The sequence below is a fragment of the Saccostrea cucullata genome, unplaced genomic scaffold, assembly GCF_032062105.1.
Source record: "Saccostrea cucullata isolate Sc308-1 unplaced genomic scaffold, CSIRO_AGI_Scuc_v1 ctg28, whole genome shotgun sequence".
Classification (NCBI taxonomy): Eukaryota; Metazoa; Mollusca; class Bivalvia; order Ostreida; family Ostreidae; genus Saccostrea; species Saccostrea cuccullata.
Window position 1 is genome coordinate 724,594 of NW_026939565.1, and position 14,976 is coordinate 739,569.

General features: G+C 32.1%; 2 protein-coding genes and 1 long non-coding RNA gene across 5 annotated transcripts in view; 1 reads left to right on the forward strand and 2 right to left on the reverse strand.

The window, feature by feature from the left end:
* LOC134253227 (uncharacterized) overlaps positions 1-1,236 on the reverse strand; it is a 32,572-nt gene extending 31,336 nt beyond the window's left edge. Inside the window, exon 1 of the mRNA XM_062735743.1 lies at positions 1,214-1,236. The gene's annotated coding sequence lies outside the window, so the exon portion shown is untranslated. The remainder of the gene's footprint in view (positions 1-1,213) is intronic.
* A 357-nt stretch (positions 1,237-1,593) lies between these two features.
* Positions 1,594-12,282, forward strand: LOC134253213 (carboxypeptidase D-like). Of its 3 annotated transcripts, XM_062735726.1 has the most exons (10): positions 1,594-1,618; positions 2,797-2,870; positions 3,770-3,933; positions 7,065-7,162; positions 7,459-7,631; positions 9,571-9,755; positions 9,939-10,100; positions 10,499-10,651; positions 10,989-11,134; positions 11,379-12,281. In XM_062735726.1, the coding sequence occupies exons 3-10, from the start codon at positions 3,777-3,779 to the stop codon at positions 11,562-11,564; spliced, it is 1,260 nt and encodes a 419-aa protein (XP_062591710.1). In that variant the 5' UTR covers positions 1,594-1,618; positions 2,797-2,870; positions 3,770-3,776; the 3' UTR covers positions 11,565-12,281. The 3 variants fall into 3 exon arrangements, with proteins under 3 accessions (XP_062591710.1, XP_062591709.1, XP_062591708.1); XM_062735725.1 differs by lacking the exon at positions 1,594-1,618 and having other exon boundaries at positions 2,529-2,870; positions 3,765-3,933; positions 11,379-12,282; XM_062735724.1 differs by lacking the exon at positions 1,594-1,618 and having other exon boundaries at positions 2,529-2,870.
* Positions 9,678-10,559, reverse strand: LOC134253218 (uncharacterized). Its single transcript, XR_009989086.1, has 3 exons — positions 10,436-10,559; positions 9,910-10,158; positions 9,678-9,803 (listed from the first exon to the last, which is right to left on the reverse strand). It is a non-coding gene; the product is annotated as an uncharacterized LOC134253218 (long non-coding RNA).
* Positions 12,283-14,976: the final 2,694 nt, after the last annotated feature.

Here is a 14,976-nt window from a genome sequence, read left to right on the forward strand (position 1 = left end):
CGACAATTTTGTCAATGCTGAAAAATCATATCTATTTATTTGGTAAAATGAAAACCCCTTTTTCCTGTGTAATTAAAATATTTGTTACTTCTCAATAAAAGCATTGTTTCAATAGAAAAAATGCTTAAAAACTTGTGCCAATACCTCATAATCTTTTGTTTGAACACTACTGTTATTTGAATATTAAAAGTGAACTGAATATTTAATACAACATTTATAGAACAGATTTTTTAAAATCATATAAAGTCTCTTCTTATTTACCCTGTACTTTTATGTGACATTAATGCTAAATAAATTTTTAACCAACAATAAAATTTTATTTCCAAACAAGTTTACCTGTGACATTCTTTTAGAAATTTTATAATACAAAATTTTTCCAAATCAAAGAGGAGTCTCCAAGCTCTGATTTTAGATGTGCTTATACAGACAGACAGACAGACATTAATTTAAAACTCTGTTTCAGGTAAGGATTGTTAACTCTCATATCTTATATGCGCAAAAGTTTTTCATTTCAATATATATTAAAAAAAATTAGATACCAGGTAAATTTTATTTGATTTTACAAAAATCATTGCATAAAAAAAATTGATTTATTATGTTTATTGGCTTTTAAAAATTATTTAAATTTATAGAAAGTTAATAATGTTAAGCAAGTGATGCATTTTACAAACTTTTACAATTTCAACTTCAAACTGTGTATATTTACAAATATACAAAATTTTAATTATATGGGTACTTGAAAATCGAAATTTTAAGCGTCGTGGTCCTTTATAAAAAGTACAAAGCATTTTTTGATTGTACAAACATTTTCTAAAAAGTTAGTGGATTCTGTGTGAAATATATAAGGAAAATAATTAATGTGTCATAAATTGCAGTTTGCAATGAATATATATGCACGTGTACCGTACCTTTATTTGAAATCTCTCTTTGGTTTGAAAAGTCAATGTACATGCCAATGACTATTCTTAATTTCCGATTTTTTTCTTTAAAAAAAGGACGCGCTTTACATTAATTCAGCAATTCTCAAAACATTGAAAAAGTGCATCTTTACAATTATGTATGTGCTATGATAAACAGTATATATAGATGAATGCGATATATCTACAATATATAAATAACTGTCCCACCTGTTTGTTTACCGGCAAAGCGACATTTTTCAAAATATCAAATTTTCATGCTTTGAAATAGCTTATTGTTGTTATAACCTACGGACTTGCATATTGTTATGTGATTTGAAAGTTATGAACTAAATGATTTAAAAATTAAAACTAGATACAATATCTTAAAACAAATTTTAACTGGTAAATTTGACAACTAGGCGATCGTAACACATGTATACCTCTCAAAGTATTACAAAAGCAATGGATCCTCAACACTCGAAAAAAGTAGCTTTTAAAATGGAATGGAGATTTTACATTTAAAACAAACCTATTATACCTCTTTTCTTTATAGGTGCCATATAGAAAAGTCATTAACCCATTATAAGTAGCAGAAAACAGCATTTATGTTGTGTAGAAGTCACTGATAACTTTAAAACTAGTGTTTAGTAAGAAAATAAAGAAATAGGATATCTTAGAGTTATCATGAGACTAATATGGAGGATTAACAAGCATGAAGAGTGAGTTTTGATTAATTTTAATCCAAGTGTAATTGATTATGTATCCAACTATCCAACCAAATTAAAAACCAAAGGACTTGGACCAGATTGACTGTTGGTCTACTGGTTTGTACCTATAATGATCAAGTGGGGAAAAAAACAGGCCTTGGAGAGAAACACAAATGAATGCATGAATTAAAATTTGCAGTTAATTAAAAAAAAAATAATTGATAATAAAGAATTTTCAGTAAATAAAAGAAAAGAACTTGACAATACTTTTCACTGAAATCAATAACAGATATGAATTATTTGCTGAGGGCTGGTGCTCAAATACACCCATTTTTCTTCAAGTTTCTATAAATTAAAATAGTAATTTTACAATGCCTGTCTTCCAAAACCTGATCTCTCAGAGAAAACTTTTTTTTACTGGAAATGAAAACACCAATTCTCTACTTTATATTGATCATTTGGATATGGTCAGTTAATTGGTGTATGGTCAGGGACATTTTATGGATATAATGAACCTAGCTCTTTATTTGGAGAAAAAAAAGTTATATATGGCCCTTCTTTCCTCTAATTTTTTATGGCCTTACACTATCAAAAATCACTTAAAATATATATAGTGACAGTCCTACATTGTGCAGTAAATCATGCATTGACATAATTGTCAAATGAGATGAATGCTAAAAGGGTTTGATGAACCATATGGCTAAAAAGTGTATGATGGTTCTATCGACTAATTGCGGTTGTCAATTGCCTCTTGTTGACAGTTTTGTGTTTTACTTGGCTATATCAGTCCTCTAATCTTAAAAAAAGGCAAAACAAGTATGTTTTGCCATTATGAGGTCATATGTTTGCACGGCTATATCTGGCTTTAAAATCTTAAAAATAAAGCGCAAAAAAAATGTTTTGCTATTGTGATGTCATGTGCAAAGTCATTTAAGCTAGCTTTGAATATAAAAATGTACAGAATATTTCGAATGGAAAATTAAAGAAATTCCTTAAACCTCCAAACAGAATAATCTCAGATAACATATTTAACCCTGTACTTTTATGTGCATGGTACTTGCAGACAGTGGTCTAAGTTTAGAGGATATAATTCACATTCCAGGTCTGTTTACCTGACCATTATTTATCGTGTCTTCATATACTGTTACCCAGAGATTGAGGATGTAAGCCATATAGATGTCTGATTTTAGGAATGTGAAGGAGACCTCCCATGTAAGAGCTGGATACTCCCTGACATCTTTATTAATTTAAAACTCTGTAACAGGTAAGGAGCTGTCTTCATCACCTTATATGCAAGTTTTTCATAAAATAGATATAAAAAAAATTTAGATACTAGGTAAATTTTATTTGAGGCACTTTTTGATTTTATTTTGCAAAAATCATTTAATATAAAAAATATTCATCTATTTTTATTTTTCAATGTTTGATTGCTTACATAATTCATTTACTTACATTGCTTACTATTTTTGTTCAGCAATTTGTGATAGTTTTCACAAACTTTTATAAAATTTCAAACTTCAAATTCCTTAGTATAAAATTAAAGGAAAGCAATACCAAAATTTTTGAATTAATAATTAATATTCACATCAGATTTTGAATACTAGTGCTTTCCTTTTTAGATAAATACTGTGTAACATTTACTCAGCAATCTTTTTTGCATAATTTTTTGAGCATTTTGATCCATACAGACAGACAGACAGACACTGAGAAAAGTGATGTCTGTGTGTCACCATGCTCTGCAGGTGATACAATAATAGTAACTTAATTAATATGTATATACATGCATTTTGTTAAGAAAACTATGCAATATATATTCATGGTTTACCCACTGAACTTTTGTTTGATAATTCCTTGGTTTCAAATTTCAATGTACATGCAAATGACTATTGAAATAATTTCATAGATATTTTGACTAAAAGTCAATGGATATGAAATATACTGGTAACTTGGTTCAATAATAATTTTGCTTATTTGCACCTGTCTTGGGTTAAGCAAACACTTGCAGTGAAATAAAAACAAAGTTTGAAATAGGATATCGTTAACTATACCTTATCACATTAAATATTGATCATACTTTTGCTGTAATCAATGTAATATTTTTCTTCACAGTGGAACGAATTCAGAAAATATAAGTTTAATCTGGGTAACTGTTTTATAGTTCAGGATAAAAATGAAGATAGTTTTCTTGAGTGTGTTGCTGTGGGCCAGTGTCCTCTGTTTGGATTTTAATTACCATGACAACAGTAGACTTGAACAGTTCCTCCAGAACATGTCCAGTATCTACCCAAACCTGACCAAGCTCTACAGCATCGGAAAATCGGTAGAGAGTAAGTATATATTATTAAATGTAATGTTGGAATCAGGTTTTTTTTTCTTCTGTTCATTGAGTGCATATATCTTATTCAAAAATCTACCTGCCTATCTACTAAAAGCACATATGCTGATAAATATGTATAACAAAAAAAAAGGTTTGTGTCTCTGAATTGGATTTGAGAATGCCCAGTGCTTTATTACAATCATTCTATTGGGATAATCCACCAACCCATTAGTAAGATGCCATTTATCTTGTACTACCACATTGATCCCTTCCAAAAAAAATAAGATATCCTTTATTTTATTAATTGCCAGATATCTTAGTCCTAATTTTGTGTACCAAAATGGATTTGAACCCAGGACCTGCTGGCTTGCCAGTCCAGTACCAATCAAGTTGCTATTATATTTAGTGTGTAAGATATTTGTTGGAAATTGATTTTTGAAAAGGTTAGCGAAGATTTGATTTAGCGCATTTCTCAATGTTCTTTTTTTATGTCTATATGTACAAGACATTTAGCGTTGTACTTGAATTAGAGGAGGGTTCTCTCCGCCAAAAGTGCTAAAAAGAATACACAGCCAAGTGTAATATGTTTACAGTATAATGGAAAAACTATATTAGCCATGCTAGTAGGATGCCATGAATCTTACACTTAAACACTTCAAAAGTCATGCAAATGCCATCATATGAAAAAGATTTTATGTTCTCCTTTCTTTCATATGAAAAACACTTCCTCAATCAGTAAATACTAGTAAATCCCCTTTTAAGCCATCTGTATAGGTAGGTTTCCTATGCAGATCAATGTAACAATGTCATACATATCAGTTATCTTTCTTTGTTAGTATTAGAATTAATGTTACAGCTATTGCAGAAAAAAAAATTCATGCACAAATCCAACCACACGGCATGCCAATTTAAGACACAGTTTGCTAAATTTCAAGCATCTGTGAAGAGCAGTTGCTGAGAAATCTATGACAAAAATTTGTAATGGACAGTGAGACAGCTAGACAGACAGACAAACACACAATGACACAAGGGTAAAACAATATACATCCCTCTCCTTTGGATTAGGGGAATAATTAGTTCAATAACACTTAAAATGTATTATTTTTATGCAATAACTGCAATGATCCCTTCTATCAAATATAGAGTATCTTATTGCATATTGATAACTTATGTGTAATAATATAAACTAGAGGTACTGTGAGCAATGAGCTCACTAAATGATACCCCCCGCCTCCCATATGAATATAATGGCAGTGTCCATGTTTTGCTCTGGAAAATCCAAAATATATGTCAGATCAAAAAGTAAAATAGGAGGTGCATAATGGCAATATGTAATGAAGATTCTGTGAAAGTTTCATTAAATTTCCTTCAGTGGTATGAGAGGAGTTGGGGATAAGAGATGGGTACCCCAAAGCGTAACAGACAGACGGACAGACGGAAATACTGATTACTATATACCCTCCCACTTTTCAAGCTGGGGGTATAAATATAATATTTAGTAAGATCAAGAACAAAATGGGAATTTGCCAAGAATAAAGAATCAAAAAAAATTATTTATACCACATTATAAATCATATTGTTCCAATGTTTTTATAATAGCAGAATAAACTTGTCTTTCGTAGATTTGTTCAACATGAAAAAAGGGTTAAGGATGGTTTGGGTTATATATGAGTTTCTTAAGCATTGCGCCATTGCCAAATAAAAATATGTATACTGAAGACATAATCCTTTTAAAATTCTTACATTCAAGGCCACACAAATTTGAAAACTGTTATTGTTTTATGAGGCCGGGTTGATCCAAAAATAATGACACTTGAGGTACAGTTGCATGTTACTATGAAATCTGTTTATTTTCATCATTTAATTCATGTAAATATATATATTTAAACTTTGTTTGACTTCATGGGTCCTCTTCCCATTTTATTCTCGATCTTACTAATTTTTTTATTTTATATTATTACACATAAGTTATCAATATGCAATAAGATGCTCTATATTTGATAGAGGGGAATTAACAATGCAGTTGTTGCATAAAAATAATACAGTTTTATAAGCACGGTTATTGAACTAAATATTCCCCTGCTCCAAAGGAGAGGGATGTATATTGTTTTACTCTTGTGTCATTGTGTAAATGTGTTTCTGATGATATGCTTGCAATATTTATAATGAAACATTTTACATTTATTGACTGGGTTCAAGGACAACATGCATTTTATGAACCACCATAAGCCAGACATGATAGAATGTGAAAACTTTATTATACATCTAGATACCTGTAGTAATTAAAGATTCCTTGGACCAAGATTTGTCCACAGAGGGAAATAAGGGTTTTACTTAAAAATATTTTAAAATCTATTTTTGAGAACCACAAGACTTTACATTTATTCGCAAGCATCAATATTCATTACGGTAGATTCAGGTTTGGGGGCCAAAGCAGGGGAGAGACAAAAGAAATGAGGCCAAAGATTTACTTAAGATATTCATCAGAACAGTCCTCACAGCTAAACCATCTATTGTTTGCACAACTTTTATTTACAATTTATAAGTTTAAAATCTATCTGCAATTACACTTTAATAAAGTCTGAGAATAAAAAAAAAGTTCATGGTGAGAAATTTTCAGATGTAAATGAGAGTCACAAAACTTGCAGATGGATCCTCACACACAAGTTTTCAGTGCTTCGGTCTTGTAGCTTTCCCATTACTTGTAAATGTGAGTTATTATAAGTCACAGACAAGTAATATAGATGCATTGGACACAGTCCCAAGTGCTTAAACTTTTGGGTGCACCTTATAGTCTTCTCAAATACATACTGTAGAAGTACTTTTTTCCGCGTGGTATTAATTTACGCTATGTACGCGCTCACAATTTTTCCGCGGAAATTTGTACAAGCGTACTTAATATAAATGTAAGGCATATATAGAAACAATCTAGAAAATCCGCGTAATTTTCTACCCGCGGATTAAACAGAAACTGAGATTCCGCGGAATTATGACCCCGTGGAAAAAAGTACGTCTACAGTATTTCATCACAGAATGTTGTACAGAATAATCTAGCTGATGCCAGGCTGTAATTCTTTTTAAATGAAAACTTACTTTAAAGAGAAACTCCTCATATTTTGAAATTGCTCTTTATATTTTCAGATAGGGATCTTTGGGTGATAGCTATTGGAGGAAATCCAGACAGACACGAGACACTGCGACCACACGTAAAATACATAGGCAACATGCACGGGAACGAGGTAATCATTGGAATCTTTATTCCTGTCTTGGATGTATTTTACCAACCCCCAAAGTTCCTTAAACTTTTTTCTGTGAATAGTCATGGATCCTGATGGCTAGCTGTATTTCTGACAAACTATAGTTTATGTCAAATGCCTTTTGAATTTCCTTTCATATTTTCAATTTCCTCTCCATAACATTTTGGCAATTTAATAGCTCACACTGTTAAGATAGTAATTTTGATGGGCAACTCCAAAGAATATTGTGTTAAAAAAAATCAAATTTTTCATAAATTAATAAAATATTGTTCTTACAGGTTGTAAGTCGCGAGGTACTGTTACATCTAGTGGACTACTATCTGACGTCATACGGCAACAACGACACGATCACGAGCTTCCTCAATAACACTGTCGTCCATATCATGCCCTCCATGAATCCAGACGGCTTCAGTCAAGCAACTGTCGGGGACTGTAATGGAATTGTGGGGAGGCAAGTGTTTAAAAAATGCTTCCTTTAAGTTGTGTGCTTAAATATTGTGTACAAAAATAAAATTGTTTTTAGCTCACCTCAACGAAGTTGGGGGAGCTTATGTAATACCCTCGGCGTCGGCGTCGGTGTCGGCGTCGGCGTCGGCGTCCCAGGTTAAGGTTAAGTTTTTTGGAGCAGTTTTCTTTTTAAGTACTTCTATGTCCTATATTGATTAGACATGCATGGAAGATGGTTCTAGTGTGTTTCATTGTACCAGTCAAAGTTTCAGATGCTGCAGTTTCAGCAAAGGAATGACCAGGTTAATGTTTTTGGAGCAGGTTAACATTTTTGGTGCAGTTTTTGGTTTAGATTTCATTTCCAAGTAACTATAAGCCCTATGTTGACTAAACTTGCATGGATGATACATCTAAGAATGCATACTACCGGGCTTGCTTCGGATGCTGAATCTGACCTACATTTTCCGGTTGAGTGAACAGGTTAAAGTTTTTGGTGCAGGTTTCATTTCCAAGTAACTATAAGCCCTAAGTTGTTTTTTAGGCCATTTTTACAGAGTTTTGCCCCTTACTTGGAAAAATTCCAAACTTGCATGGATGATACATCTTAGAATGCATACTACCGGGCTTGCTTCGGATGCTGAATCTGACCTACATTTTCCGGTTGAGTGAACAGGTTAAAGTTTTTGGTGAAATCCGGTTTCATTTCCAAGTAACTATAAGCCCTATGTTGACCAAACTTGCATGTATGATACATCTAAGGATGAATACTACTGGGCTTGCTTATGATGCTGAATTTGACCTACATTTTCCAGTTGAGTGAACAGGTTAAAGTTTTTGGTGCAGGTTTCATTTCCAAGTAACTTTAAGCCCTAAGTTGACCAAACTTGCATGGATGATACATCTAAGTATGCACACTACTGGGCTTGCTTCAGATGCTGAATTTGACCTACATTTTCTGGTTGAGTGAACAGGTTAAAGTTTTTGGTGCAGGTTTCATTTCCAAGTAACTATGAGTTCTTTAATGACCAATCTTGCATGGATGATACATCTAAGGATGCATACTACCAGGCTTGCTTCGGATGCTGAATCTGACCTACTTTTTGTGGATGAGTGAAAATGTTAGTTTTTGATATATGTTTCATTTCCAATTAACTATGAGCCCTATAATGAGCAAACTTGCATGGTCGATACATCTTAGGATGCACACTAATGGACTTGCTTTGGATGCTGAATTCGACATACATTTTTCAGATAATAGACCAGGTAAAAGTTATGGTTGCAGGTCTATTTCCAAAAAACTATAAGGCTAATATAACATAGTATAAACCAAACTTGCACAAATGATGCATCAAGAGATGAAAACTCTCAAATTGCTTCAGATGCTGGATTTTGATTACATTTTCATTAAGAAGAACTAGTTTAAATTTTTTATGTAGGTCTATTTCAAAGTATCAGATCAAAATTGCTTAAATATTTTCATTTTTGGAATGAACACTTTTTTGTTGGTTAATTGTGTGACTTTGCCTTACTTAAAGACAACATTCGTTGAGGTGAGCTCTGTAATCTCTGATTACCTATGTTTATTGTCCTTGTAAGACGTGGGCATTTACCAAGTACTGTAAAATCACATATTTTCGTGGGGTTAAATTTTTGAGGTTTGAGAAAAAAATGTTGGTTCATGGGGATTTGATTTCATGGATAAAGGACATTTTAATAATTGAGTATAGGAAATTTTACATTTCGTGGTGGACATGAATTCGTGGGTCTCTTCATCCCTTGAAAACAATGAAAATTAAACCCCCATGAAAATTAGTGATTTCACTGTATGTTCCCAAGGAGATCACTAGGGTATCGCACAATACATATCTGCAGTCTGTATTAAAGGTCTATTTGTGTCCATGCTTCTCCTAAATTCTAGCAAATTTTCTATTTCTTTATTCCAGAAGTAACAAGAATGGCTATGACTTGAATCGGAATTTCCCAGACTATTTTGCTGTAAATCCTGCCCCAATCCAGCCAGAGACTGCTGCTGTAATGAATTGGACTCAGCAGTATCGATTTGTCCTCTCGGCTAACCTCCATGGAGGAACACTGGTTGCCAACTATCCCTTTGATAATTACCCAAATGGTAGGAAGTGAAGGACTGTAATCTGTGACTATCATGAGAGTCAATTGGCTGAAATAATAAAAGTTGAAAATGCAGAATTTGAAATGCAATGCTTGAAGTATGAAATTGCAAATAAATTGGCAATTAATTATGAGCATCTTACACTAAAACATACCAAGTAACTCAATTTTAACTTTTTTTCAGCCAATGGTATTCCTAAGTATGTGACCTGCCCTGATGATGATACATTTATTTCGTTATCTAAGACATATTCCTACAAACACAGTAACATGTCCTCTGGCAGCCATTGTGGAGACCGATTCCCAGAGGGTATAACTAATGGTGCTCTGTGGTATCCAGTAACTGGTAATTCTTTAAGTCATTTCAGAGGAAAATTTCTGAACTGCACAACTCTTTACAAGACCTGGAAGACAATATACGTGCATATATACATTTATAAATCAATTTTTGACCTCATTGTGAAAGTCAAAACAGAAAATGTGAATATGCTCAAATATTTTTTTGTAGCACTTGACTGCCAATTGAACTAATTTCTTACTCTTGTGCAATAATTAGAAGCATTTTCAATGCTTAGCATACGTTGTATTTTTTGCCCAGACTTCAACCATTTTCAATGCACTCTGGGCTATTTACAAGATTTTTTAATAAAACCTTTTTTATTTTTTTTTCCTGTACCATACCTGAGGTCCTAATGATTCTCCTGTGCAATTTTGTATACATGTTTTTCTCTTCTGTTCCTTTAGGTGGCATGCAGGACTGGAACTACATGCAGGCAGGGTGTATGGAGATCACCCTGGAGATCAGCTGCTGTAAATACCCTGCAGCATCAACGCTCCCAGATTTCTGGAGTGCCAACAAACAGGCTCTGGTGGACTATCTCATGAGAGTCCATTCAGGTACTGAAATTGAATCCCTCACTCAATGTTTAATGGTTCATTCTTGAATCTTTGTATGTTTTTCATTCAGAGAGCAGAATGTTACCTTACCTGCAATTAAACTACATATAAAGAATGTATCTTAATATTATGTACTGTAATGGTTTTACTTACCTGTAACTCTATTTGGTCCATGTAAGTGGTTGTTAAATGGTGATTTAGATTAATTTACTGGTTGTATCTTGCTGTAGATGTGTCAAAGAGCTTCTGTTTTCTACAATTAATCTAAGTTATGCAGATAACAAAGGTTGAGAACTTTAATGACCGATAACATACATGTTACATTTTCTGTTTCAAGGTGTCAAAGGCATAATATATGATCAAGAGGGAAAAGTAGTCCCAGCAGCGACTCTCAAGATCAAAGGTCGTGAACTGGTATCCTTCCGCTCCTCAAACTATGGAGAATACTGGAGAGTCCTTGTGCCAGGCGCTTATGTTCTCCAGGTAACACTGCAAAAAATCAAAGTTTGAAAAATTATCATTTATTTCTAAATAGTAAGACTTAATTTTACATACCAGTTTTTTTTTTTTTTGCTTGCATCTTATATCATTTTGGCAAGCTTGTTCACATATCTCTTTTGTTGACAGTATCCTTCCAAGTATCCTTCCCGGTTCTTATTACTAGTACTTTTGAAATAAGAGAAATCTTAAAGAGTGCTTTTTCTTAGATTTTTTTAAAATTTTTAAGGTGTTCAATGGAGTAAACAGTACAGAGAAGAGTTTTGTTGTTACAAATGGACAGGTGACCAGACTGGACATAAGATCCTGGCAGCCTATAATATCCGCCGGTACCTCATTAAATCAGCCATACATTCCCATTCTACCAGTATTGCTCATCGCATGTTATCACCTGATGTACATTTTATTTTTCTAAGTGCCATTAAAATGTACTTTTTCACTCTTGTTCATAATTCATGGAATCACAATTTCTGGTCAATCCATGTGTAGAAAATTACGCCAATTTCTTGGATTGTAATTATACGTCCTTAATGCTTTTTAAGCATGCTGTGACAATATCCGGAGTAAATTGAGAGTGTGAAGTATCCCAAAGAAAAGAAAAATTAATTCAATGGTAAAAGAAGTATTTTTACAGTATTTAGTGAAATTACAATTGTACCTTTTTTTTTAATAAGTATTATATTTTCTTCTCTACCTCTTGATACGTTTTAACAAATATAGCAAGAAATATATCTACATGTATTAAGATGTAATGTCTGTATAAATATGATATTTTTCATATACTTAGTTTCAAAGACATCATATTTGAAAAATGGGACTTGCATCATTGAAAATAGAGGAGGGGTTTCCTGCTTAACTAAACTCCATTGATTTCACTAGTTTCATTTGCATACACCTGTGTCAGTGATATGACTAATAAATGTTTATGTCCTCAAGTTTGAAATATATATATATTTCCCAAGTTTATAGAGAAAATTAAGTGCTTGAAAAACAATTGTATTTTTAAGTATGTTTGAATAATGAAACAGTTAAACACTTGCCTCTTACTTTTTAAAACAGTCAAAATGTTTTGTGATTGTATGTAATTTTGTATTTTGTTAAATTGCAAATATATGAAAAAGGAGCATAGGTTACTCTTAGGTTGTGCATTGACAATGAAAATTAACTAAGACTTGTAAATTGTTTATAATGAGATTTTATTGTTTTTATATTTTAGAAACAGAAATTTTATTCTTGAACCTTAAAAATAAAATAATTTTTATAAGAATTTATTGACATCTGAGATGTTGACAGGTATTAGTGTTAGGCACACAAATGACAACTCAGGGTAGAGAATTTACTGTTAGTTGACCTGACAACATGAGTGCATTTAATAAACTTATCAATTACCTGTTTTTGATTGAAATATTCTAAATCAGCACCTCTTTATATGGTCATTTTGTGCTTGTCACAGCAATTGTTTGTTTCAAAGTATTGTAAGATGAATGACCACCATACTAGGCCATCATGACAAAATGCATATGTAAAAGGGAAAATACAAATTGCATATCATGTTTGCAAAAATGCAAAATCATTTATCAGCAAAAATTCAATTTTTTTTAAGATCTTGTGTGTATTATGTTTCTTATGTCCACTGTTAAAAAAATGCATGCATATACTAGTATCTGAGGTCTGCATAAAAATGCTAGTGATTTATATATTTTAATTAATTTACTTGCTTAAAATCAAGGTCATTCAAAGTTACAACCTGTGCCCTCCCCTTACCTCCACCCAGTCCCATTTGCAGTTGTTGCCGACTTCAACAAACTTAGCATTTAGATCTATAATGGATTTATCATATTATTGTATGTTCTGTAGTATTGTCTATTAATATACATCTTATTTACTGAAGCATGTATATTATTATTCAAGTGAAATAGTAATTGTAGCTTTTATTTTATTTTTAAAGGTCACATTGTTTTATTTTTTTTTTATAAACCAAAAGCCCAAAATACATGTTCTGCATTTTGCTGCCTTTAGTAATTGTACCAGAACTTTAATTAAGACCTCTCGTGTATATTTACAAGAAATATAAAATGTACAAAATCTGCATATTTGTATTTTAAATTCTTATATAAAAGTCAAAATTTGCAGCATTATTTTCCTGTGATATGATATGTATAAAATGTAAGTATATAGTTATAAGTGTGGTTTTTAAAGACAAAAACAGTGGAACTTGCATTGCTTGAACACTTGGTATGTCAATAACATGGTATATGTGAATTTGGATGAATGCCCTAATCATAATGTTAATGTGGTATTTATATTCTTGATATCAAATTCCAGTTATGAATATTGAAGTTCTAAAATTTTCTGGATATTGAGGTTTAACTGTATGTTTCTGTCCTATTTAAATTCTTTCAAGTGCCTTTCAAAATGTATGTTTTAATTATGTATGTTTAATAAATGAATGATTTATGATGATAAGTTCAAGATTAATTTTTCTCAACTTACGGAATTGGAGACTTTCCAAGTTGTGATTGAGTATAGTAAAGTACATGATTCTGCATTAATTTGAATGAGATAGCTTTTATGTTAGGTCAAGTGTTATATCATATTACAGTCAACTGATATGAATGAGAGACATTTTTGTACATTGCTATTCGACCTTTAAGTAAGCCAGAAGTCTCTGACAATACTGCAGCTCTACTGGTTTTTACTTATAATGAAGGTAAAGAAAAGGAGCATTTGAACTTGAAACTTGCAACATTTTTTTTTTTTAACAGCCTGTCTCCGAGAAAAGCATGCAAATTAGTCCGAAAGCAGGTTTCTCCGATTGCCTTCAAATTTTATGAGCCAAATCTACTATGCATAAAATGAAATCAGACAAATTTTTATTTAGTTAATCCAACCCACATACTTTTTATGGCCTGTTACTAAAAATAGCTCTTATGCAACAAAATTTAAGGTAATTTTTTAACATTTTAGACATATTTTGAGGAGAGAAAAAATTGCAACTTTAAAAATTATTCAAATATTTTCATTTGTTGTAAAAGAATAAAGATTAGTTCTTCTTAAATGCATAGTCAGAATGATTGACATTCATTTTGTTTTAGTGCAAATAGGTCATGAAATTGGCACTGTTCCAAAATTTGGAAAAAGTGACATTTTTTCGTGGAATTGAAACTTTTCTATTAAATAGGGGGGATGTTTTAATCCAGTAACTTTTATTGCTTGTTGTTAAGAATGCCTCTGTGAACAAAATATACAAAAATTGCCCTTGGCCAATGTACACTTTAGAAAATATTGAAAGTCAAAGTTTGTGAAATTTACACATAAAAAATTTCAAGGATACAGTTTAAGCTATTCAAAAAATAGCTCAAAACATGTCCAAAACTAAAAAAAAAAATAATTTCTATAGTTCTTCTTATCTGTATTTCAGAATTTAAACAAACATAGCCCTCAATCTAATACTTAATGAATTTAAATAAAAAATACATAGAAAAAGAGGCCCGGGGGGGGGGGGGGGGGGGGGGGGGTGGCTATGAATTTTTTATATTTCCATCTCTGTGATAACTCTTTGAAAGTAAGCAGAGTTGATATCTTGATAATTCTACCGGAATGTAAATAAGGCAGGTTGATAGGTCAGGAGCTAAGGAGGCCTAATATGCATGAAAATCTTGTGTGCATCTGTCTCTGTGTCTGACGCTAAGGAGGCCAAATATGCATGTAAATCTCGTGTGGCTGCCTTTGTGTTTGATGTCAGTGGGCGAGGACTGTTTAAATTGGCATGGGAGTACTTCTGTAATTTAAACTATGTCTACATTTTTTAAAGTCTAAATGTACAA

Excerpts from the sequence above, each read along its gene's own strand:
- LOC134253213 (XM_062735726.1), top strand. The coding sequence starts at position 3,777 with ATGAAGATAGTTTTCTTGAGTGTGTTGCTGTGGGCCAGTGTCCTCTGT. Across the intron at positions 7,632-9,570 it reads TGTAATGGAATTGTGGGGAG|AAGTAACAAGAATGGCTATG; the intron begins GCAAGTGTTTAA and ends TCTTTATTCCAG. Across the intron at positions 9,756-9,938 it reads CTTTGATAATTACCCAAATG|CCAATGGTATTCCTAAGTAT; the intron begins GTAGGAAGTGAA and ends ACTTTTTTTCAG.